The following is a 26,048-nucleotide window of genomic DNA, read 5'->3' on the forward strand; positions in this document are numbered from 1 at the left end:
TGTCTCATTTCGGTTAGGCACCAGTGCCCCGGTAACAACATGCCGATATCATGGATGGGTTGTACCATTGCCACACTTGTGGCCAGTGTCACCTTTGCCTCTTCGTATGGAGCTGCGCCGACAGACTACCTGCACCTCGACTACTGTGTGATCGGGGCGGGTCCTGGCGGCCTGCAGATCGCTTACTTTCTACAGCAGTCCCAAAGACACTACCTGGTCTTCGAGCGCAGCAACCTCTCCGGCAGCTTCTTTGCTCGTTATCCCCGTCACCGGAAGCTCATCAGTATCAACAAGCGCTACACCGGGAAGCAGAACAAAGAGTTTAACCTCCGCCACGACTGGAACTCGCTGCTCAGCCACAACGACAATCTGCTCTATAAACACTACTCCAAAGAGTTCTTCCCCCATGCCGACACCATGGTGCACTACTTGAACGACTTTGCGCGAGCGTTTGGCCTGAAGGTTCGATACAACACCGAGATAAAGTGGATCGAAGCAGAGAAGGACTCCGGGGCCTGGAGCGGGCACTACTTCTTCCTGACCGATCAGAATGACCACCATTACAGGTGCAGGTATGTCACTGCGCCTTACCCTGACGGCTTCAGCCAGCGCTGGCAGCAGTGGGTTTCTGCTTCTTGTCCGAATAGCCATTCACGGCCCCTGAGCCTGTACATGTAGGTTGCCAGGCTGCGTATAGTGACTATTCCCGGCCAGCAAGGAGAGGATTGGGTAATTCCTCCCTGAGACCGCAGTGCTGTAAGTGACTGGGATTGATTTTACTGGAGAAACAATTCTGCTTTTATCGGGAAATGTTGTTTTGGTCATGAGCTCATAGAGATTCCTTTTAAATAGACTCTGTACACTGTGTGCTATAATGCACTGTTTAGTGCGCTGTTTAAATAGACCCTGTAGACTGTTTGCTATAGTATGCTGTTTAAATAGACTCTGTAGATTGTTTGCTATAATGCACTGTTTAAACAGACCTTGTAGACTGTTTGCCATAGTACACTGTTTAAATAGACTCTGTAGACTGCTATAATGCGCTGTTTAAATAGACTCTGTCGACTGTTTGCTATAGTGCGCTGTTTAAATAGACCCTGTAGACTGTTTGTTGTAGTGCACTGTTTAAATAGACCCTGTAGACTGTTGCTATAATGCACTGTTTAAGTAGCTTCTGCTGAGTAAATAGACTTTCATAGAACCATAGAAACTTGTAGCACAGAAGAAGCCCATTCAGCCTGCGCTGGCTCTTAGAAAGAGCAGTCATGCTTAGTCTCACATCCCCTCTCTTTGTCCGTAACCCTGCAAGTCCCTCATGCTTAAGTATCTGCTCAACTTCCTTTTAAAATTATTTATGGAATCAGCTTTTCAGGTCGAGCGTTTCATGTCCCGACAACGCTCTGTGAAAAAAATTCTCATCTGCCCTCTAGATCTTTTGCTAATGATTTTAAATCTATGACCTCTGGTTATTGACCCACTCACCAGAGGGAATCATTTCTATCAAAACCTCATCAGGTCATCTCTTAACCTTCTCTGTTCCAAGGGGAACGGTCTTAACCTTTCCAACCTCTCCTAATAACTGAAGTTCCTCATCCCTGGTAACATCCTGGTAAACCTCCCCTGTACCTTTTCTAAGGCCTTGTCAACATCTCAAAGCGCTTCACAGATTGGCGAAGTACTTTTTTTTTTTAAGTGCAGGAAACCAGGCAGCCAGTTTGCGCACAGTAAGCTCCCACAAATAATCTGTTTTGAGGGATATAAATATTGGTCAGGGCACCGGGGAGAATTCCCGTGCTCTTCTTCGAAATAGTGCGATGGGATCTACCTGAGAGAGCAGACGGGGCCTCGGTTTAACGTCCCAGCTGAAAGATGGCACTTCCGCCAGTGCGGCGCTCCCTCAGCACTGGCACTGGAGTGTCAGCCTGGATTATGTGTTCAATTTCCTTGAGTGGGACTTGAACCCACAACCTTCTGACTCAGAAGCGAGAGTGCTGCCCACTGAGCCACGGCTGACTCCTTTGAAACTGATAAAGGACTGCCCAGTTTTGAGGTCCTGCAAATGAATGCCTCGCGAGTCGAGGCTTCATTTCAGCATAGCGAGAATGGAGCTTGGGTCTGGAGTTTAGAACAAGAGGGCAAAATTCAATGAAGCGCTGACCAAATTCACGGTTGCACCAGCGAGTTAGATAGAGACAGATTAACTATCAGACGAGGATTTTCTTGTATCCAGTTTGGGATTGCAAGAGGCCCAGATAAAAATAAAATCATTTCATTTACATCGCACGCTGTTGAATGGAAACAGATCAAAGTGTTCCATCAAGTGAAAGGCACGGAGTGTAAAAAAAGGCTGTGGTTCGTGCTGTCGGCTCCTGATGTGCAGGCCTCGAGCAGTAAGGGACTGTCGACCTGACCACATCGGGCGTTACTCCCCCCCCCCCCCCCCCCCCCGGTGCTGCCGAGCGCTGTGTGACACTGGACGCAATGTTAAAGAGGATTGTGGACTTGGGGAATCAAATCACAACATGCTGGACATGCTCAGTAGGTCAGGCAGCATCTGTGGAGAGAGAAACAGCGTTAACGTTGCAAGTCGATGACCTTTCGTCAGAACTGAAAAATGTTCGAGTTATAATAGATTTTAAACAAGTGCAGAGGCAGGAAAAGATGGAGCAAGGAAAGAACAAAAGGGAAGATCTGTAATAGACAGGAGAGGTTAAATAAAACACATACTTGCATTTATATAGCCTCTGACGTCATGACCACTGGACGTCTCAAAGCGCTTTACAGCCGATGAAGTAATTTTGGAGTGTAGTCACTGATGTAATGTGGGAAACACAGCAGCCAATCTGCGCAAAGTGATAATGACCAGATAATGTTTATTTTTTATGTTGCTTGAGGGATAAATATTGGCCAGGAGCCCGGGGATAACTCTTCCAAATAGTGCCATGGGATCTTTTACGTCCACCTGCGAGAGCAGACGGGGCCTCGGTTTAACATCTCATCTGAAAAACGGCACCTCCGACAGTGCAGCACTCCCTCAGCACTGCCCTGGGAGTGTCAGGCTAGATTTTAGTGCTCAAGTTTCTGGAGTGGGTTGACAGCCCCTGGAGAGGATTGTACAGAGCACCCATTACCATCTCCTTTTTCCTTGTACAATCATACCTTTGGTCATTTAATCTCTCCTGCCTATCATTGATCTTCCCTTTTGTTCTTTCCTCCCCTCCCACCTTTCCCTGCCTCTGCACTTGCTTAAACTTAAAACCCGTTGTATCTCTATTTCCAGTTCTGATGAAAGGTCCGACCTGAAATTATAACCCTGTTTCTCTCTCCACAGGTGCTGCCTGATCTGCTGAGTGTTTCCAGCATTTTATGTTTTTATTTCAGATGTCCCAGCACCCGCAGTAGCTAGTGTTTGTTGAGTTGCGGAGATTGGTGGGTGAGTGCGCACCGCCCTTTGTGTGTTCAATGCCGTGCTGTTAGTTGCCGTTCCGCTCTCTCCTTTCAGTGTCCTGTTGGTTGCAACCGGGATGTGGGTGCCCCACACGCCTGACTTTCCGGGCTCCGAGCACGCCGAGGGCTCTTTGTTGGGCAGACGGTGCTCATCCTGGGCCGGGGTAATGCGGCGTTCGAGACGGCAGACAACATCATCGGAGTGACCAACTTTATCCACACGGTGAGCCGGTCCCGCGTGCGGCTCGCCTGGGCCACTCATTACGTCGGAGACATTCGGTAAGTCGAAGCCTGGCTTCCGCTCGGCCGCTTGTGTCGGCTTCAACAGTGCCAGCTGATCTGATTTCAATCGGCAAGAATCGCTTTCCCATTTCAGTGCCGAGTGTTTTCATCAGCGATCGTCATCATAGGCAGTCCTTCTAAATCGAGGAAGACTTGCTTCCACTCTAAAAGTGAGTTCTTAGGTGGCTGAACAGTCCAATACGGGAACAGTCTCTGTCACAGGTGGGACAGATAGTCGTTGAGGGAAGGGGTGGGTGGGACAGGTTTGCCGCACACACTTTCCGCTGCCTATGCTTGATTTCTGCGTACTCTCGGCGACGAGACTCGAGGTGCTCAGCGCCCTCCCGGATGCACTTCCTCCACTTAAGGCGGTCTTGGGCCAGGGACTCCCAGGTGTCGGTGGGAATGTTGCATTTTATCAAGGAGGCTTTGAGAGTGTCCTTGAAGTGTTTCCTCTGCCCACCTGGGGCTCACTTGCCATGTAGGAGTTCCGAGTAGAGTGCTTGCTTTGGGAGTCCTGTGTCAGGCATGCAAACAATGTGGCCTGCCCAATGGAGCTGGTCGCGTGTGGTCAGTGCTTCGATGCTGGGGCTTCAACATTGGCAGCAGGCAGCACAACTGACACCTGTATCTTTATCAAAAAGATAGCTGACCGTAGGGACATAACTCTATGTAACCTCCTCCAGCCCTACAACCCTCCGACATCTCTGCGCTCCTCCAATTCTGGTCTGTTGCCCATCTCCGAGTTTCATCGCTCCACCATTGGTGACTTTGCCTTTAGCTGCTTAAGCCCTAAGCTCTGGAACTCCCTCCCTAAATCTCTCTGCCTCGCCCTCCTCCTTTAAAATGCTCTTTAAAACCTACCAAGCTTTTGGTCACCGGTCCTAATATCTCCTTCTGTGGCTCGGTGACAAACTTTGCTTGATAACGCTCCTGTGAAAGGTGCTATATAAACGCAAGTTGTTGTTGAGAGTGGAGACAGGACATGGCCCCTGGGCGAGACAAGTTGGCCAGGATTTTCACCCATGATACCATCCAGTGATTTCTGTTGGAGGGCTTTAAGATCATAAAGGGGTTCGATAGGATAGGTGTAGAGAAGATGCTTCCACTTGGGGCGGGGGTGGGGTGGGGGGGCTGGGAGACCAAAACTAAGGGCGATAAATAGTCACTAATAAAACCAATGGGGAATTCAGGAGAAACTTCTTTACCCAGAGAGCGGTGAGAATGTGGAACTCGCTGCCACAGGGAGTGGTTGAGGCGAGTAGTATCGATTAATTTCAGGGGAGCTGGATAAACACATGAGGGAGAAGGGAATAGAAGGCTGTGCTGATGGGGTTAGATAACAAGGAGTGGGTGGAGGCTTGTGTGGAGCATAAACACCGGCATGGACCAGTTGGGCCCCCGTGTTATAACAAACACAGGAGCACATTTGTATGAACGTCACTGTGCACTGTTTCTGCGCTGTACTTTCTATGTAATGTAATTCTATGTAAAGTGCACCAATGGTGGAGGGAGTATGAGAAGTGGGCTATCGGCCTGACCCTTCCACAGACCATGTACAATGATGGGTTCAATTGAATCTCTGGTATTTATAACAAACACAAGTACATTTGCATGAACGTTACGATGCATTATTTCAATGAATTCATTAATCCAATTAAAGGAAATGGATTGACAAATCTATTTTTTAAATAGTGCAAAGAAGTTCATACCAACAGCCAAATGTGTTCATTACAAGTATCTTGAGCATTAATTTCAACCCTTCAGGCTCTTGAAATAGACCTCCATCATGGCTGATCTGTATTTCAACTTTATTCACCCACCCTTGCTCCACAGCCCTGGATGATACCCTTCCCTAACAACATCCATCAATCTTAGTCTTGAACATTTAAGTTGTCTCAGCATGCACAGTCTATTGGGGGATAGTTCCAGGTCTCCAGTACCTTTTGTGTGGGGAAAAAGAGCTTCTAATTTCACTCCTGAATGTCTTGACTATAACTTTAAGATTGTGCCCCTTGTTCTGGATTCTCCCACTAGAGGAAATCATTTATTGAATCCGTTTAACATTTTAAACACTTTGATTAGATCGCCCTTTAACCGTCTAAACTTGAGGGAAAGAAGTGAAGTTAATAAAACAAGCTGTGTTACAAAATTTGTATTTATGTTTGAGTTTATAAAGATAATTTTTCCCTATTGGCTCAATATTTCTTACAAGCTGAGCAACCTCAGGCACTTTACACAAGTTCTAAACCGCCTCGCCCGATCATAGAGAAATAGCACAGGTGAAAGCAGAGTTCTATTCCACATCCAAGTGCTTAAGAAATATTGAGCCAATAGGGAAAAATGATCTTTTTAAACTCAGACATAAATACAAATTTTGTAATACAGCTTGTTTTATTAACTTTACTTCTTTCCCTCAAGTTCTACAGCTCTTCATTGAATCATAGAAATTTACGGCACAGAAGGAGGCCATTCGGCCTATCGTGTCCTGTGTCGGCCAAAAAAAAGAGCTATCCAACCCAATCCCACTTTCCAGCACTAGGTCCGTAGCCCTGTAGGTTACAGCACTGCAAGTGCACATCCAAGTATTTTTTAAATGCGATGAGGGTTTCTGCCTCTACCACCCTTTCAGGCAGTGAGTTCCAGACCCCCACCGCCCTCTAAGTGAAAAGATTTCCCCATAGCTCTCCTCTAATACATTAAATCTATGCCCCCTGGTTATTGACCTCTCTGCTATGGGAAATAGGTCCTTCCACTCTATTTGAGCACCTCATAATTTTATACACCTCAATAAGGTCTGCCCCATGTCTCCTCTGTTCCAAAGAAAACAACTCCGGCTATCCACATAGCTAAAATTCTCCAGTCCACGCAGCATCCTCTTAAATCTCCCCGTACCCTTTCGAGTGCAATCGTATCCTTCCTGTAATGTGGTGACCAGAACTGCACGCAGTACTCTAGCTGTGGCCTAACTAGTGTTTTATACAGTTCAAACATAACCTCCCTGCTCTTGTATTCTATGCCTTTTGTGATGCTGCCTGCCTGTACTGACCTGGCCCCGCTCTCCCGTGGTGCTGCCTCTTTCCATCCCTTGCTCCGCCTACTTGAATGTCTCGGGTCTGCAGGTTTGGAAGAGTGCCGCTCTGCTGGGCGGTTAGCTGGTCAGCCGAGGGGACCTGCTGCTTTCGGTCCCTAACACCTCCTTCGCTCTTGTGCACCTCAGGGCAGTGAACAATGCCATGCTGGACACCTACCAACTGAAGTCACTGGATGGCTTGTTGGAGGGAGACCTGGGCAATATTGTCATCATCCAAGACAAAAAGGGAAAGCTGTACCTCCGCTTGAGGAACTACTTTGACAAGAGCAACGCCTCCCAGGACCCAGCGTACAACAGCAACGACCAGCGCCTACTGTCTGAAGAAGGGGCCGATAACTTTGCCGTGCGTCAGCCTTACGACCGCGTCATCCGCTGCTTGGGGTGGAAGTTCGACTTTTCCATTTTCAACAAGTAAGTGCGCAGTTGCAGCGCCCTTTGAACTCTCGGGCAGTGTCAGCTGTGACTCGGTGGGTAGCACACTCGCCCCTGAGTCAGGAGGTCGTGGGTTCAAGTCCCACTCCAGGGACTTGAGCACCAAAATCTAGGTTGACACTCCCAGTGCAGTGCTGAGGGAGTGCCAGAATCACTCTTCGTTCCAGTCTGAAAATGAGCCGTCGGGATCAGGAAGGCCCCCGGTTCGATCCCCAGCCTGTGCTGAGTCAACCGCTGGGTGGCTGGAGGCGCAGAGATTGAACTCGGCACCACTCCTGAGATGAAGGGATTTGTCTTATGAAGAAAGGTTGAGCAGATTGGGCCTATACTCATTTGAGTTTAGAAGAGTGAGAGGTGATCTTATTGAGATATACAAGGTTCTGAGGGGGCCTGACAGGGTAGATGGAGAGAGGATGTTTCCCCTCGTGGGGGACTCTAGAACTCGGGGGCATAGTTTCAGAATAAAGGGTCGCCCATTTAAAACTGAGATGAGGAGGAATTTTTTCTGAGAATCTTTGGAATTCTTTACCCCAAAGAGCTATGGAGGCTGGGTCATTGAATATATTTAAGGTGGAGGTAGACAGATTTTTGAACTATAGGGGAGTCAAAAGTTATTGGGAACGGGCAGGGAAGTGGAGTTCAGGCCGAAGATCAGTTCAGCCATGATCTTATTGAATGGCGGAGCAGGCTTGAGGTGCCAAATGGCCTGCTCCTGCTCCTATTTGTTATGTTCACTGAGCTGGGGATGGGGAAATGAACCAGGGCTCATGCCCCTAGTCACTCATCCAGCGAGCCTTGCTAGAAATGTGAACTTCGGGTAAGGGACAGGGGCTAACTCGGCTGTGATGCCCTCCGTAGTTGAGCGACCGGGAACGCACGCTCTCAAACGGTGGGCATGCTACTGGATGGTTGCAGATGTCCCCAAGGTGCCAAGCCTCAGCAAGGGCCTTTAGGATAGAAAATTTGTTGAGGAGGAAAATAAAAGCATGCCCATCGTCAACCCTGCTCTTGTTTCTCCGACAGTCTTACCAAACCTCAGAGTGGACGAGGCCGCATGAATAAGTACCCGCTGGTCAAAGCCATCTACGAATCGGAAAGCCTGCCTGGAATGTTTGTGATGGGGACGGCCAGTCATTCCATCGATTACAGGAAGTCTGCAGGCGGGTTCATCCATGGGTTCCGCTACACAAGTGAGCATCGGGACTATTTGCATCTGCTGAAGTGAAAAAACACATAGGGGTCAAGGTTCGGGCCGCGCCTAGAACGGCGCAGCCCCGCGAGCCACGCCTGATTTCCACACTCAAAACCGCGGCGAAAACTTACCTCGGTATTCTCCACTCCCTCAGGTCGATCCCCGCCCGAAGTCTTCGGCTCGGCTGCTTCACGTTGGCCGGGCCCATTCAGCCTCCTCCCTCTCCTCGCCTCATCCACCCCCCGCCCTCCTCATTCCCCACTCTCTCCCCCGCCCTCCTCATTCCCCACTCTCTTCCCCGCCCTCCTCATTCCCCACTCTCTTCCCCGCCCTCCTCATTCCCCACTCTCTCCCCCGCCCTCCTCATTCCCCACTCTCTCCCCCGCCCTCCTCATTTCCCCCCCCCCCGCCCTCCTCATTTCCCCCCCCCGCCCTCCTCATTTCCCCCCCCCCGCCCTCCTCATTTCCCCCCCCCGCCCTCCTCATTTCCCCCCCCGCCCTCCTCATTTCCCCCCCCCGCCCTCCTCATTTCCCCCCCCCGCCCTCCTCATTTCCCCCCCCGCCCTCCTCATTTCCCCCCCCGCCCTCCTCATTTCCCCCCCCGCCCTCCTCATTTCCCCCCCCGCCCTCCTCATTTCCCCCCCGCCCTCCTCATTTCCCCCCCCGCCCTCCTCATTTCCCCCCCCCGCCCTCCTCATTTCCCCCCCCCGCCCTCCTCATTTTCCCCCCCCCCGCCCTCCTCATTTCCCCCCCCCGCCCTCCTCATTTCCCCCCCCCGCCCTCCTCATTTCCCCCCCCCCGCCCTCCTCATTTCCCCCCCCGCCCTCCTCATTTCCCCCCCCGCCCTCCTCATTTCCCCCCCCCGCCCTCCTCATTTCCCCCCCCCGCCCTCCTCATTTCCCCCCCCCGCCCTCCTCATTTCCCCCCCCCGCCCTCCTCATTTCCCCCCCCCGCCCTCCTCATTTCCCCCCCCCCGCCCTCCTCATTTTCCCCCCCCCGCCCTCCTCATTTTCCCCCCCCCGCCCTCCTCATTTTCCCCCCCCCGCCCTCCTCATTTTCCCCCCCCCGCCCTCCTCATTTTCCCCCCCCCGCCCTCCTCATTTTCCCCCCCCCGCCCTCCTCATTTTCCCCCCCCCGCCCTCCTCATTTTCCCCCCCCCGCCCTCCTCATTTTCCCCCCCCCGCCCTCCTCATTTTCCCCCCCCCCGCCCTCCTCATTTTCCCCCCCCCGCCCTCCTCATTTTCCCCCCCCCGCCCTCCTCATTTTCCCCCCCCCGCCCTCCTCATTTTCCCCCCCCCGCCCTCCTCATTTTCCCCCCCCCGCCCTCCTCATTTTCCCCCCCCCGCCCTCCTCATTTTCCCCCCCCCGCCCTCCTCATTTTCCCCCCCCCGCCCTCCTCATTTTCCCCCCCCCGCCCTCCTCATTTTCCCCCCCCCGCCCTCCTCATTTTCCCCCCCCCGCCCTCCTCATTTTCCCCCCCCCGCCCTCCTCATTTTCCCCCCCCCGCCCTCCTCATTTTCCCCCCCCGCCCTCCTCATTTTCCCCCCCCCGCCCTCCTCATTTTCCCCCCCCCGCCCTCCTCATTTTCCCCCCCCCGCCCTCCTCATTTTCCCCCCCCCGCCCTCCTCATTTTCCCCCCCCCGCCCTCCTCATTTTCCCCCCCCCGCCCTCCTCATTTTCCCCCCCCCGCCCTCCTCATTTTCCCCCCCCCGCCCTCCTCATTTTCCCCCCCCGCCCTCCTCATTTTCCCCCCCCCGCCCTCCTCATTTTCCCCCCCCCGCCCTCCTCATTTTCCCCCCCCCGCCCTCCTCATTTTCCCCCCCCCGCCCTCCTCATTTTCCCCCCCCCGCCCTCCTCATTTTCCCCCCCCCGCCCTCCTCATTTTCCCCCCCCCGCCCTCCTCATTTTCCCCCCCCCGCCCTCCTCATTTTCCCCCCCCCGCCCTCCTCATTTTCCCCCCCCCGCCCTCCTCATTTTCCCCCCCCCGCCCTCCTCATTTTCCCCCCCCCGCCCTCCTCATTTTCCCCCCCCCGCCCTCCTCATTTTCCCCCCCCCGCCCTCCTCATTTTCCCCCCCCGCCCTCCTCATTTTCCCCCCCCCGCCCTCCTCATTTTCCCCCCCCCGCCCTCCTCATTTTCCCCCCCCCGCCCTCCTCATTTTCCCCCCCCCGCCCTCCTCATTTTCCCCCCCCCGCCCTCCTCATTTTCCCCCCCCCGCCCTCCTCATTTTCCCCCCCCCGCCCTCCTCATTTTCCCCCCCCCGCCCTCCTCATTTTCCCCCCCCCGCCCTCCTCATTTTCCCCCCCCCGCCCTCCTCATTTTCCCCCCCCCGCCCTCCTCATTTTCCCCCCCCCGCCCTCCTCATTTTCCCCCCCCCGCCCTCCTCATTTTCCCCCCCCCGCCCTCCTCATTTTCCCCCCCCCGCCCTCCTCATTTTCCCCCCCCCGCCCTCCTCATTTTCCCCCCCCCGCCCTCCTCATTTTCCCCCCCCCGCCCTCCTCATTTTCCCCCCCCGCCCTCCTCATTTTCCCCCCCCCGCCCTCCTCATTTTCCCCCCCCCGCCCTCCTCATTTTCCCCCCCCCGCCCTCCTCATTTTCCCCCCCCCGCCCTCCTCATTTTCCCCCCCCCGCCCTCCTCATTTTCCCCCCCCCGCCCTCCTCATTTTCCCCCCCCCGCCCTCCTCATTTTCCCCCCCCCGCCCTCCTCATTTTCCCCCCCCGCCCTCCTCATTTTCCCCCCCCGCCCTCCTCATTTTCCCCCCCCGCCCTCCTCATTTTCCCCCCCCGCCCTCCTCATTTTCCCCCCCCCGCCCTCCTCATTTTCCCCCCCCCGCCCTCCTCATTTTCCCCCCCCCGCCCTCCTCATTTTCCCCCCCCCGCCCTCCTCATTTTCCCCCCCCCGCCCTCCTCATTTTCCCCCCCCCGCCCTCCTCATTTTCCCCCCCCGCCCTCCTCATTTTCCCCCCCCGCCCTCCTCATTTTCCCCCCCCCGCCCTCCTCATTTTCCCCCCCCCGCCCTCCTCATTTTCCCCCCCCCGCCCTCCTCATTTTCCCCCCCCCGCCCTCCTCATTTTCCCCCCCCCGCCCTCCTCATTTTCCCCCCCCCGCCCTCCTCATTTTCCCCCCCCCGCCCTCCTCATTTTCCCCCCCCCGCCCTCCTCATTTTCCCCCCCCCGCCCTCCTCATTTTCCCCCCCCCGCCCTCCTCATTTTCCCCCCCCCGCCCTCCTCATTTTCCCCCCCCCGCCCTCCTCATTTTCCCCCCCCCGCCCTCCTCATTTTCCCCCCCCCGCCCTCCTCATTTTCCCCCCCCCGCCCTCCTCATTTTCCCCCCCCCGCCCTCCTCATTTTCCCCCCCCCCGCCCTCCTCATTTTCCCCCCCCCGCCCTCCTCATTTCCCCTCCCCCTCCCCAGCCTTGACACCACTGTCAGCCACTGAGTTGGAGGCAGGACGAGACTTGCGGCTATTTAACCAGCGCACTACACCTCGTCCAGTGTATATAGGCACTAGGCGTTCTTCTTCTGGTTTGCCTTTCATAGAAACATAGAAAATAGGTGCAGGAGTAGGCCATTCGGCCCTTCGAACCTGCACCGCCATTCAATAAGATCATGTCTGATCATTCAACCTCAGTACCCCTTTCCTGCTTTCTCTCCATACCCCTTGATCCCTTTAGCCGTAAGGGCCACATCTTGCTCAACAAGGTGTTGGTGATGACAAGGTTATATTCTAGGCATTGTGTCAGGAGCAGGGTACTGCTGGAGTTAGTTTTCCCTATTCCCTCTTTGCCGATCATGCCTCCCCAGAGGTCCGTGTCCCTTTGAATATATCTATTGAACTGGCCTCAACAACTCCAGAAGAAGGTGTAACCACTACCTTGGTCTTTTGAGCTGGCCTTCCCCTGCCCGCCGGGATTCCCTAAGGGCGGCGATGTCACTGTCGTAGCGTCTGAGTTCCCGGGCAACTATGGCGGTGCAGTGTTCCGGTCTGTCGCTGTTGGGTTGTCCATGAGGCTGCTGATGTTCCAGGTCCCGAAATTCGTTTTGAAAGGTGAAAGATGCCTGTGCGTGAGTTCTTTTAACGTGGGGTGGCCATTGCTATCTCACAGGCTCAGCAGAGCACGGTCGTGGTCCAGTGGGAAGGGGGTCCGAGACGACGAGAAACCAGGCTTCACTGTATGGGCCTAGTTGCCTACGGCGGGGTGTGAGCCGTAAGCTCGGCGCTGAGCAACGACTTCAGGAGAGGTGGTGGGAGATCTGAGGTGTGAGGGGTGGGGATGAGACGCTGGGGCCCTGCTCCATTTTAGCTTCTCGAAGGGTCGTGAGAGAAGTCAGAGTGCCCGCCGCCATTACCTGCGCCTCCCGTGCCCGCCGCCATTACCCGTGCCTCCCGTGCCCGCCGCCATTACCCGCGCCCGCCGCCATTACCCCGTGCCACGTGCCCAACAATGGCTCCGCCGCTGCTCCTCCAGCTGCTTTCGCCTCCGCAGATTGGGCCGCCAGCTGAAATGACTCCGGAGTCGCTGCCAAGGCCGGCTCCGAGCTGGCAAAAGGGACTCCGAAGGACGCCGCCGGATCAGGAGCATGGCGTTGGCTTCGCCTTCAAGAATGAGCTGGTGGGCCGTCTCAGAGACTTCCCCACCCCCCCCCCCCCCAATGCGGGATAAGCAAACGTCTCATGACTCTCTGGCTCATCCTAGCCCGGAATCCGTGTGCCACAGTCATCAGTGCGTACGTCCCAACACTCAACGCAACAGATGAGACCAAAGAGGAATTCTACTCCAGCGTCGAACAATCCCTGTCCCGAGTCTCTATGGACGACAAGCTGATTCTCCTTGGCGATTTCAATGCCAGAGTGAGTAAGGACACGGACCTTTGGGGAGGCGTGATCGGCAGAGAGGTGATAGGGAAAACTAACTCCAGCGGTACCATGCTCCTGACACAATGCCTAGAACATAACCTTGTCATCACCAACACCTTGTTGCGTCAGAGGGACAAGTACAAGGCCTCGCTCCAAACACTGGCATCTGCTTGAATACGTCATCGTCCAAGCAAGGAACCAAAAGGACGTGACCGGAGCAGACGACTGCTGGATGGACCACCGCCTAATCCGCTCCATCATTAACTTCAATATAGCCCCAAAATGGCGATAGCAACAGAAACAATGCCGCAGGAAAATCAACGACTGGGCACTCAGTTAAGAAAGCCCGATACATCCAGCGTCTCACTGCCAACCTGGCGACCCTCGCTGACCCCGAGACGCAGAGTGCCCACAGCGCCTGGTCTGCCCTCCAAGGACACCATAACCAGAGACGCTTGGTCACTTAACCGGGAAACACCAAGACTGGTTTGATGAGAATGACCAGGAGATCCAGGAGCTAATAAGCCGCAAACACGGGGCATTTCTGAACTTAAAGCAGCAACCCAATTCGGGAGCAACAAAGCAGCTCCACAAGTGAAGGCCGAGGTCAAACAAAAAACCCACGACCTAAAGAATAGATGGTGGGTGGAGAAAGCACAGGAGATACAGCAGCTGGCTGATGACCACGACTTACGAGGACTCTTCAGCGCAGTCAAGACCACCTATGGCCCAAGTACCTAAGGCCCCACCCCAATGCTGGCCAAGAATGGAGAAGCATTCATTAAGGACACCATGGCAGTCAATGCCCGCTGGAAGGAGCACTTCAAAGATCTCCTTAACCGAGACGCTACCTTCGACGTGAGTGTCCTCGACTCCATCCCGCAGCATGCTACCCGCCACCATCTCAGCAAACCCCAGCCCTGCACGAGGTAGAAAAGGCCATCCGTCAGCTCAAGAACAACAAGGCTTCGGGAGCAGATGGAATTCCTGCCGAGGCACTAAAACATGGCGGAGAAACACTACTGGCACGAATGCATGACCTCATCTCTCATCTGGAAGGAGGACAGCATGCCAGGCAATCTCGGAGATGCCATAATCGTGACCATCTTCAAAAAAGGGGACATGTCCGACTGCGGTAGTGACAGGAATCTCCCTGTTGTCGGCCACTGAGAAAGTAATCGCAAGAATCCTCCTCAATCGTCTTCTCCTTGTGGCTGAAGAGCTCCTCCCAGAGTTGCACTAAGGGGTACAGCGGACATGATCTTCACTGTGTGACAACTACAAGAGAAATGCAGGGGACACCTTGTACATGGCATCCTTTGAGCGGTTAACCATGAGGGATTTTGGAGCATCCTCCTCTATTTCGGCTGCCCCCAAAAGTCTGCTCCACGACGACATGCAGGCCGTGATCCTGACCAACAGATCCACCACAGGCCCAATCCACGTCCGGACCGGGGTCAAGCAGGGCTGCGTCATCGTGCCAACCCTCCTCTCTATCTTCCTCGCTGTTAATGCAACAAAGGAATGGTAATAGGATTCAGGGTGGACATGCCTGCAGGGCTCCAATTTCAGCTTGGCTCACATCAGACGTGTGTCCTTTTGATCCTGGTCCTTTTAAATCTGATTAAAAGTGCTGCGGGGCCTGTCACAAAGACTGGTGTCCTCCTGCTGACCTTTCCAACTGCAGTAAGTTTCGGTGCAGATCAGCGATGGGTTTCTCATGTAGGGCAGTGGGATGCGGAGAAGCAGAGACAGATCGCCTCGCTAATTTACAGCTGACTTTTGATCCAAGCCAGCTGCCTTTGAATACTTGGCTGATGCCCAGTGTAAAGGAGGCTAGGAACGTGACCCCAGCCTCCGATATTTCCCCATGTTCACAGGAGAGTAGTGGCGCTGTATCTGCGTGCCGGCTGTGCTCCTAACCAGTACTAATGCTGCTTATATTGCAGTCACTTCCTGTAGCTGCCGCAGCTCTCGTTGCTCCAGTAACTGCCCCGTTTCTATTGCTCAAGTATCCAGACAAAACCGAGTGCCCATGGAGTTGCTCACCTGGCTGGCCTCCCATCTTGCAGCCTCCGCAAACTTGAGCTCATCGAAAGCTGTGCTGCCCGTGTCCTAACTCGCACCAAGTCCCGTTCACCCATCACCTCTGTGCTCGCTGACCTACACTGGTTCCCAGTCTGGCAATATCTCGTTTTTTTTAAAAATAATTCTCATCCTTGTTTTCAAATCCCTCCATGGCCTCGCCCCTCCCTATCTCTGTAACCTCCTCTAGCCCTACAACCCTCCCCGAGATCTCTACGCTCCTCCAATTCTAGTCTCTTGCGCATCCCTGATTTTAATCACTCCGCCATTGGTGGCCGTGTCTTCAGCTGCCTGGAAGAAGGCAACAAAGGGATGTGCTGTGTATTGCACCCTCTCTCTAAACCTCTCTACCTCTCTCTAAATGTGTCTTAAAACCTAGCTGGCCAATATTTATCCTCAATCAACATCACTTGAAAAAGAACAGATTATCTGGTAATTATCGCGTTGCTGTTGGTGGGATCTTGCTGTGCGCCAATTGGTTGCCGTGTTTCCTATACTACAACCGTGACTGCACTTCAAAACTAACTTCGTTGGCTGTAAAGTGCTTTGAGACGTCCGGAGGCCATGCACGGTGCTTTGCCTCTCTCTCCTCCTTGGGGGGGGTCTCGGCTTAAAATCTACCTCTTTAACCAAGCATTTGGTCACCTGTCCTAATATCTCCTTATGTGGCTTGGTGTCAAATTTTGTTTTATAACACTCTTGTGAATGCCTTGGGACGTTTTGCTCAGTGCTATATCAATGTAAGTTGTTGGTGCAATACACAGCACATCCCCTTGTGCTTTCTCCACTTTTCCCCCCCTCCTTCCCCTCTCTTGAGGGCACTGCGCTGCTAAATGACTGCCCACCTGTGCCCTGCCCATGCGCGAGTGTTGCCAGACCTGTGGGCCACAGGAGAAAGCACAGTCAAACTTACTTCTGTTTTCTTCCAATATTCTCACACATGTACGTTCCAGGAGGAGTCACTGGATAATGATCAAGAATAGGAACCCCGTCTGATGTTTCTCTTTTTCTCTCCCTCCCCGCACCCTCCCCCCCCCCCCCCCCCCCCACTCAAACCCAACTCCATGACAGAGGTCAGTTTTATCCCCCTCGGGTGGGATTGTCCAACTGCATAAATCGGAGATTGACCCTGGGACCGGTAAGGTGTCTGTGTCATGATATCAGCCTGGGTCAATGAGCCTCTAACTCAAGCTTGTGGGCTCAAGCCCTGCTTCATGATCTGAGCACATAATCTGTGCTGACAATGCACTGCATTACTGACTGGTGGCGGCACTGTCGGAGGTGCTGTACTTTGAATGTGACATTTAACCGAGACCCTGTCTTTTTGTTCAGGTGGTGCTGTTCAAGATGACCAGGCGCGTTCTTCCACTGTCCCGGGCCCACTAGCACCACCAATACCTGGATAACTGCTCATTTATCTCATTGCTGTTTGTGGGATCTTTGAGCAAATTAAGAACATAACATCAGGAATAGGGAATACGACCCCTCAAGCCTGCTCCACCATTCAGTAAGGTCATGGCTGATCTTCTACTCCAACTCCACTTTCCCGCCCAATCCCCATATCCCTTGATTCTTTTAGTGCCCAAAAATCTATCGATCTCAGTCTTGAATATAGAAAATAGGTGCAGGAGTAGGCCATTCGAGCCTGCACCACCATTCAATATGATCATGGCTGATCATGCAACTTCAGTACCCCATTCCTGCTTTCTCTCCCTAACCTTTGATCCCTTTAGCCGTAAGAGCCACATCTAACTCCTTTTTGAATATATCTAATGAACTGGCCTCAACAACTTTGTGATAGAGAATTCCACAGGTTCACAATTATCTGAGTGAAGAAGTTTCTCCTCATCTCGGTCCTAAATGGCTTACCCCTTATCCTTAGACTGTGACCCCTGGTTCTGGACTTCCCCCCCAACATCGGGAACATTCTTCCTGCATCTAACCTGCCCAATCCCGTCAGAATTTTCTAAGTTTCTATGAGATCCCCTCTCATTCTTCTAAATTCCACTGAATATAAGCCTGGTCGATCCAGTCTTTCTTCATATGTCAGTCCTGCCATCCCGGGAATCAGTCTGGTGAACCTTCGCTGCACTCCCTCAATAGCAAGAATGTCCTTCCTCAGATTAGGAGACCAAAACTTTACACAACAACTGAATATACTCAACAACTGAGTATCCACAGCCCTCTGTGTTAGAGAATTCCAAAGATTCACAACCCTCTGGGTGAGGAAATTTCTCCTCATCTCAGTCCTCAATGGTCGACCCCTTATTCTGAGACTGTGACCCCTGGTTCTAGACTCTCCAGTCAGGGAACAACCACATTTCACCATGCTGCAATAATGACTGCACTTCAAAAGTAATTCATTGGCTGTGAGCACCTTGGGACCACCTAAGCATGTGAAAGACGGTATATAAATGCGGATTCCTTTCTTGCTATCAATGCCTCTGGTGCACTGACGCATTAGCGAAGACTGGGATGAATGATGGCCCTTTTGGTCTGGATGGCTGCTTTTACCAACGGAGTCATTTACGTGTATCATAGAATCATAGAAAAATACGGCATAGGAGGCCACTTGTCCTTTCATGTCCACACCGACAAAAAGCTATCCAGCCTAATCCCACTTTCCAGCTCTTGGTCCGTAGCCCTGTAGGTTACGGCACTTCAAGTGCACATCCAAGTACTTTTTAAATGTGGTGAGGGTTTCTGCCTCTACCACCCTTTCAGGCAGTGAGTTCCAGACCCCCACCACCCTCTGAATGAAGACATTTCTCCTCAACTTCCCTCTAAACCTCCTACCAATTACTTTAAATCTATGCCCCCTGGTTATTGACCTCTCTACTAAGGGAAATAGGTCCTTCCTATCCACTCTGTCTAGGCCCCTCAATTTTATACACCTCAATTAAGTCTCCTCTCAGCCTCCTCTGTTCCAAAGGAAACAACCCCAGCCCATCTAATCTTTCCTCATAGCTAAATTTTTCCAGTCCGAAAATTCGTTTCATGAATTTCCTCTACCCTTCGTGCAATCACATCTTTCCTGTATTGTGGTGACCAGAACTGTACACGTTTTATACCACAAGTGTGATCAAGGACCCAGACATCACGTTTGACTGCCATGCACTGGCTGCAATGCTGCTTTTATATAACCTGCGGTTTTTGGTTGCTTCCACCAGCCCGTGCAGTTCACCACCTGCTGGAGCATCGGTACCACGGCATCCGCTGGCCGGCCACGGTCCTGCCCGTCTGCCAGCTGACCAATGCCATAATCAAGCGCGTCAACGAGGCCTCTGGTCTGTATCAGATGTTCAGTGTCCTTGCTGACATTGTGCTGCTACGAAAGTGAGTGAATCTCCACTTTTATACATCTAGTCCGGGCTCGGCGCACTATTTATGACCGCCAATGCAGCATGCTGATTCTTTATCACCCAGTAAAAGCTCCTGTCACCATACCTTGATTCACGCCGCCCTGACTGACCTTGGCTTGTGATGTGATGCACTTGTTTTTGTTTCTTTGCGTTGAATCCAACCCCAAATCCCACCGTTTGGGGCTGTCTCAGACTTGAATATACTCAATGACCCAGCACCCACAGCTCTCTGAGGCAGAGAATTCCAAAGATTCACAACCCTTTGAGTGAAGAAATTCCTCCTCATCTCAGTTGTAAATGGCCAACCCCTTATCCTGAGACTGTGCCCCCTAGTTCTACACTCTCCAGCCAGGGGGAAACAACCTCTCAGCATCTACCCTGTCAACCCCCCTTTAGAATCTTATGTTTCAATGAGATCACCTCTCATTCTTCGAAACTCCAGAGAGTACAGGCCCGATCTACCCTCATAGGACAACTCTCTCATCCCAGGAATCAATCTAGATAAGGAGACCAAACCTGTGCACAGTACTCCAGCTGTGGTCTCACCAAAATCCTGTACAATTGTAGTAAGATGTCCCTACTCTTGTACTCCAACTCCTTTGCAATAAAGGATAACATACCATTTGCTGTCCTAATAGCTTGCTGTACTTGCATGCTAACTTTCTGTGCTTCCTGTACGAGGACACCTAAATCTTTCAACCACATATCTGTGACATAACTAAGACTGCCTATTTCCACCTCCGTGACATCGCCCGTCTCCGCCCTTGCCTCAGCTCATCTGCTGCTGAAGCCCTCATCCAAGCCTTTACCTCTAGATTTGACTATTCCAACGCACTCCTGGCTGGCCTCCCACATTCTACCCTACGTAAACTAGAGGTGATCCAAAACTCGGTGCGAGTTAGGACACGGGCAGCCAAGTCCCGCTCACCCATCACCCCTGTGCTCGCTGACCTACATTGGCTTCTGGTTAAGCAATGCCTCGATTTTAAAATTCTCATCCTCCGTGGACTCGCCTCTCCCTACCTCTGTAATGTCCTCCAGCCCACAATCTCTTTCCCCCGAGATGTCTGCGCTCCTCTAATTCTGCCCTCCTGAGCATCTCTGATTATAATCGCTCAACCATCAGTAGCCGTGCCTTCTGTTGCCTGGGCCCCATGCTCTGGAACTCCCTCCCTAAACCTCTCCGCCTCTCTTTCCTCCTTCAAGACACTCCTTAAAACCTGCCTCTTTGACCAAGCTTTTGGTCACCTGTGCTAATTTCTACTTGTGTGGCTCAGTGTCAAATTTTTATCGCATAATACTCCTGTGAAGCGCCTTGGGATGTTTCACTACATTAAAGGTGCTATATAAATACAAGTTGTTGTTTTTGTTCTCGCCCTATGCACTGGCCGATGATCAGGAGTGGGAGAACTAGCTGATTTTCCCCCCTCGCCCAGAGTGCTGAGGCCAGCTGGCTGAGATTGGCAAACTCCACTCTGTTTGGGAATTGAAACTGCCACGTCAGGTCTGAGTGGCTCGGTGTTATGCTGTCGCCAGTGTTGTTTAAATAGGGATGTGCAGTGAGCTGGTGTCGGACATTGGCTACGATCGGTGACTCCCCCCATGCTCCACACTATAATTTCAACCATGCTGACGAGCAGAGGCCTCATGATGAAGTCGAGAGAAACAAAGTGTGTATCCCGTACAGGGGAGGAGTTCCTGTGTCCCACGGCCGCTAACGTCAGTCCTGCTCTGTATTTGTAGAAATGCCACCGAGTTTGAATACTTGGAAGAGTATCCCATTGGAGCAATTCCTCAGCTTCGGGAAAACACTGGGAGAGATGCGACAAATGGGCTATTTGTTATTAACCTGGAATATGGGAGCAACTTCTCCAGACCAGAGGCTGACGTTTTCCATCCCAGCCGTTCAGTGGGAGAGCCCAGACACGCGTGGCTCTCGAACTTCCTCCATCCCGTCATCTACTTCTACAGACATCTCCCAACAGGTCAGTGCTTCACCCTATCTTCCCCTCCCTCCCTCTCGCCACCTTCAAGCTCTCCACAGGCCAAGGTTTGTGTGCTACATGACAGTTGATCCAATGGGCATATCGATTGTAAACACAGAGCTACATTAGTCCGAACATTGTAAAGGAAAGCTATGTTTTAGGGCAATTTGCAAAGGATGCTGAGCCAAGTGTTCAGGGCCCCTGGAGTCACCCCATCGAGCTGAGCACGAAACTGTTGGCATTTTACTGAGGTAGGAGTTGCCACCGTTCTTTAGCTCAGTGTGCTCACCCACCGGCCGTTGGGTCGATCATCTCCCTGGTTTTCATGGCCACGAGCTCGCCGGCTCTGTGTTGGGGCAGAAAGGCTGCACGTGGAGAGTAATAAGAGCTCGGAGCAGAGAGCGGGTCTGTGTATGGGGAATAGCGGAGCCAGAGTGGGGGTCTGTGTACGGGTAATAGTGGGGACAGAGTGAGGGTCTGTGTATGGGGAGCAGGGCGTGGGTCTATGTATGTGGAATAGCGGAGAGCAGAGTGAGTGTCTGTATGGGGAATAGTTGGGAGCAGGGCGCCAGTCTGTGTAATGGGGAGCAGAGCGTGGGTCTGTGTATGGGGAATAGCGGGGAGCAGAACGTGGGTCTGTGTATGGGGAGCGGAGCGAGGGTCTGTGTATGGGGAATAGCGGGGAGCGGAGCGAGGGTCTGTGTATGGGGAATAGCGGGGAGCGGAGCGAGGGTCTGTGTATGGGGAATAGTGTGAAGCAGGGCACTGGTCTGTGTACGGGGAGCGGAGCGTGGGTCTGTGTACGGGGAGCGGAGCGTGGGTCTGTGTACGGGGAGTGGCAGTGAGCGGAGGGCGCCAGTTCTAACTTTCTGCTTGCTTTCAGAGACGGAGATGATGCAGAGACCGAAGTTCTGGCCCTTGCCCCGGCCGTACTTCATCCACCACATTGTGGAAGATTTCCTGACTGACTGGACAGCTGCCAAAGCTCACATCCTGCCACTGCGTCGCTTCCTGGAGAACTGCCTGGGCACTGACCTCCGAAGCTTCTTCGCAGGTGGGACATCCTCTTGTAATGAAGTCACTTCCTTATTTAAAGGTGGCTCTATCTCCTGCTGTTCCCCCTGGGTTGAAGACCGTTTCTTTCTCCGTGACTGCTTGCCCAGGCTGTCGCTGTAGCAGTGGGGCAGCAGGGCAGAGTCCCTCCCCCTTAGTGCTGTGCCCCAGGATGACCTGATTCCCCGCCACCTCTGGGAGTCTCCCAAGTGCCAAGTCCAGGGATCCTGTGACTAACTTAGCCCCTCCACCATCGCTGCCCTAACAGCACAGAACATAGAAAATGTTCCTGCACGGTGCCCCGGAGCTGGGTCCCCCCATCTCCCCCAGTGCCCCGGAGTTCAGACCCCGGACTGCGCAGTTACCCATTGCTGGAAAACGTCTTTGGCTGATTCGCTGGGCCTACACTCTCTGGAGTTTAGACGAATGAGAGGTGATCTCATTTGAAACATAAGATTCTGAGGGGGATTGACAGGGTAGATGCTGAGAGGTTGTTTCCCCGGGCTGGAGTGTCTCGAACTGGGGGGCACAGTCTCAGGATAAGGGGTCGGCCATTTAGTCTTAAGACTGAGAAGTGGACAAATTTCTTCACTCAGCATGTCGTGGATCTTTGGAATTCTCTGCCCCAGAGAGCTGAGTCATTGAATATATTCAAGGCTGAGATGGGGATCGGGCGGGAAAGTGGAGTTGAGGTAGTAGATCAGCCGTGGTCTTATTGAATGGCGGAGCAGCCTCGAGGGGCAATATGGCCCACTCCTGCTCCTATTTCTTATGTTCTTAGAATTGCTGGGGTATGGTTTCACTCTTCAGCACTTCTGCTCGGAGCCTCTTCTTCAGTTGCCAGCCTAGGTGGTGTTCACCGCCAGCTGTTTGACCATGGAGGGCATCACTGTCTCATCCCGATCAGGAGCTGGAACCCTGCGTGATTTGTGCCCCCTCCCCTCCCCATTGTCTGGCCCCCACCTCTGCCCCAGCTCATCACGGCTTCGAGAGCCAGCTGAAGATGTTCCTGGCCTGCGTGGTGTGGTCACACTAGACCGTGCATTCATTCTGTGGGGGTGGGGGTGCTAAGTGCACTGTTAATCACTGCTCTGATACTCTACATTGTGGGCCGCCCCGACCTGTGTGAGAACACCACCGCAGGTCGGGGCTATAAATAGAGCTGGAGCGCCGGGCCCTGGAACATCATGAGCAGAGGTGCGGTGAACGAGGGTACGGGGCCCAGAAGAAGCGAGGGCCCAGCCTACACTGTGCGATATGTGCTCGCTAGGTCCGTGCAGCAGAGCTGGTCTCCAGTCATCCTGGTTAACCCTTGCCACTGGACCAAGACCTCGCTCTGTCAAGCCCGTGTGGTGGCTGGTGTGCAACGGTCACCACACGTTAAAAACAAATCCACGCACAGGCATCTTCCACCCCTTCAATTGGAGTTCAGGACTGGAACATCGGGTCCTTCATTGAAACATCTGTGGACTGTTGTGGAAGCAAGTCATCCTCGCTCGAGGGACAGCCTATGATGATGACTCTCTGCAATATCTCGTCTGGCCCAAGGAGAATAACCCTTCGGGTGAAGTGCTGGGACGTGTCCTATCTCGATGGGACCTGACCCCAGTGGGAGTCGACACCTTCAGGAGAAATGGGGAAGGGAGGGGGGGCAGCAGAGACTGAGCCACTGGGGCATCTGTCCATAGACTCCTTGCCAGAGACTTGGCCTGACAACAACGATCAAAGAAACTTGCAGCACGGAAGGAGGCCATTCGGCCCGTCGAGCCTGTGCTGGCTCTTTGAAGAGCAGTCGTGCTGAGTCCCCACCCCCCGCATTTTGTCCGTAACCCTGCCGTTCCTTCAGTACTCACTGACACCTGGAAGATAAATTAAAGGTTATTAAAGCAGAGCTATACGGCCGGATGAATACTAGTTTAAGGAGACCCCGGCCGAGTGCCCCCAATTGGGCCAAGTCCGGATTAACCTAGAATTAGTTTAAATTTTCCTGTCGACCCCACTTGTTTCTGAGCAGCTTGAAGGCTAACTGACTCTTGGTGCCGCCCCTATACTTTCCTCATGAAACTATCGTTCCCCTTTCAGTGGAGCCAAATGTCACGGTAAATAAAGGGCCCGAGCCCCAGTCTATGCCAACACCCAGCCCGTGAATTGTAAGTACAAAGCCACCCCTCCAGGTTCCGACTTAGCCCGGAGTGGAGGTTTGAGGCGGGAAAGGGATGAAAGAAGCGCACGTTCTGCCCTGGAACAAGAGCCATGTGGCTGGGGACAATCTGTGGGCACGGCAGTTCAGGCAGCTGCCAGAGTTTCATCCTGTCTGTAATGTATTTGCTTCATGAGTTCTTAGCTATGAATCTTTAAGCAATTAGGAACTAGTTTGTTAAACCTTTTGCTAATAAACCAGCACACTACACATTACCAGTTCATCCACCAGGCTCACAACCACCTGCCTCATCGTGGATCCCCCGAACCCAACTGGCTGGGGTTTTATTGAGTCTTGTGAACATCACGTGACTGGCTAAGCCACTCCCAACTCACCAGCTCTACCACTTTTTTAAGAAAACATTAAATCGGGTGGCCCCTTTTGGCAAGGGCACCTCAACATCTCTACAAACCTGCGGGCATACTCACAGGTGCATACATTACATCGTCCTCAGATCGGGAGGTTGCGGACTCTCTCTGCCACCTTTCATGCTCGTGGCACGGTGTGTTGCAGGCTCGATGTGAAGCCCCAGTGTCGAGTGTGTGTGTCTACTCCTACCCTGACATCCAAGGAGGCACGATTTCAAGGAGGATTTCTGCACGATGGTCAGGAGCAGAATCTCCTCCTTCCCATCGAAGAGCATTCACACCAATTATACGTCCCCAACCGTAGAGTTGTTTGAGATCTGCCAGGCACTGAACGTGAGGCCTTCTGCACTGCATGGCTCAGCTGTCCATTGGTTTTGCTATCTGTCAACTGTGGTTCAGTGGGCAGCCTCTGAGTCAGAAGGTTGTGGGTTCAAGTCCCATTCCAGGGAGTTGAGCACAAAATCTAGGCTGACGCTCCAGTGCAGTGCTGAGGGAGTGCTGCACTGTCAGAGGAGCTGCCTTTTGGATGAGACGTTAAACCCTGTCTGCCCCCTCAAGTGAATGTAAAAGATCCCATGGCAGTATTTTGAAGAAGAGCAGGTGTCCTGGCCAATACTTATCCTTCAACCAACATCACAAAAACAGATTATCTGGTCATTATCACATTGCTGTTTGTGGGAGCTTGCTGTGTGCAAATTGCATGCCCCGTTTCCTACATTACAACAGTGACTACATTCCAAAAGTACTTCATTGGCTTTAAAATGTATTGGGAAGTCCTGAGGTTGTGAAAGGCGCGATAGAAATGCAAGTTCCTTCTTAACATTGGGAAAGCTTGTATTTTGAGAAATGTGTTCTTGTAGGAGTTGAATTTATGGAATGGTTTCATGTTCTAATGGGTTTCCATTTTCCCTGCAGAATCCTGCTTCAAGTTTGCTTTGACCAATCAGCATGTGCCGCCTTTCTGTGGCCACGGTTACTTAAACATGCAAGGGTTGCTGGGCAACGAGAACCTGCAGCGCAGGGCTGAGCCACCTTTCCAGCGACATGGTCTCGTCGAAGAGCGCTGACGGCAGCACCTGTCCAGTGACCAGGGGGATGGGCCGTAGGCCACGGCAACCACCTGAGCAACGGAAGGATTTAAGGTGGAACTGTTTAGTGACTGACTGCGGCCTGACTACCCGTGCACTTCAAGCAGGTGAGGCCCACGTGGACCGAACTGTTACAGAACTGAATGACTCCAGGACAGAGGCAGCACTGCTATCATACACAAGGAACTCGCTATGGCTTTATGCAACTTCTGTGCAATGTATATTTATACAAAAACAAGCCAAAAATATCCATCCAGATCGCAGGGAGATTATTTTTGCATCGTTAGATTTAATGCTTGTTGGGGCTGTCCCCAACACATATTTTTTAAATGCTTCCTTTTTCGGTTTTGATCGCCTGTCATGGCGTTTGAAGGTCACTTGCGATGCTTAAAGTTTCAACGCTGCCAATTCCTGTCCCTGCCGGACTTCTGCTTCACACAGCGGAAGACTAAACCTTTGTGTGTACCAGCCCTAGTCAAACCTCGCACTTATTTAAAAGCAGAACATGCTGGACACATACAGCAGGTCACTCGGCATCTATGGAAAGACCGATTGTGATGTTCGGGGTCTGTACTCAACATCATTACAACAGACTGGTCCGTTA

At 52.8% G+C, this 26,048-nt stretch overlaps 1 protein-coding gene across 1 annotated transcript; it reads left to right on the forward strand.

Moving 5' to 3' along the window:
* Positions 1-26,048, forward strand: foxred2 (FAD-dependent oxidoreductase domain containing 2). Its single transcript, XM_070861578.1, is given in 9 exon segments — positions 1-572; positions 3,503-3,573; positions 3,576-3,726; positions 6,950-7,234; positions 8,279-8,445; positions 18,559-18,724; positions 20,494-20,735; positions 21,619-21,789; positions 25,272-26,048. Coding segments are annotated over 9 exon segments (1,938 nt in total). The 5' UTR covers positions 1-39; the 3' UTR covers positions 25,424-26,048.

The sequence above is a fragment of the Pristiophorus japonicus genome, chromosome 19, assembly GCF_044704955.1.
Source record: "Pristiophorus japonicus isolate sPriJap1 chromosome 19, sPriJap1.hap1, whole genome shotgun sequence".
In the NCBI taxonomy this organism is placed as follows: Eukaryota; Metazoa; Chordata; class Chondrichthyes; family Pristiophoridae; genus Pristiophorus; species Pristiophorus japonicus.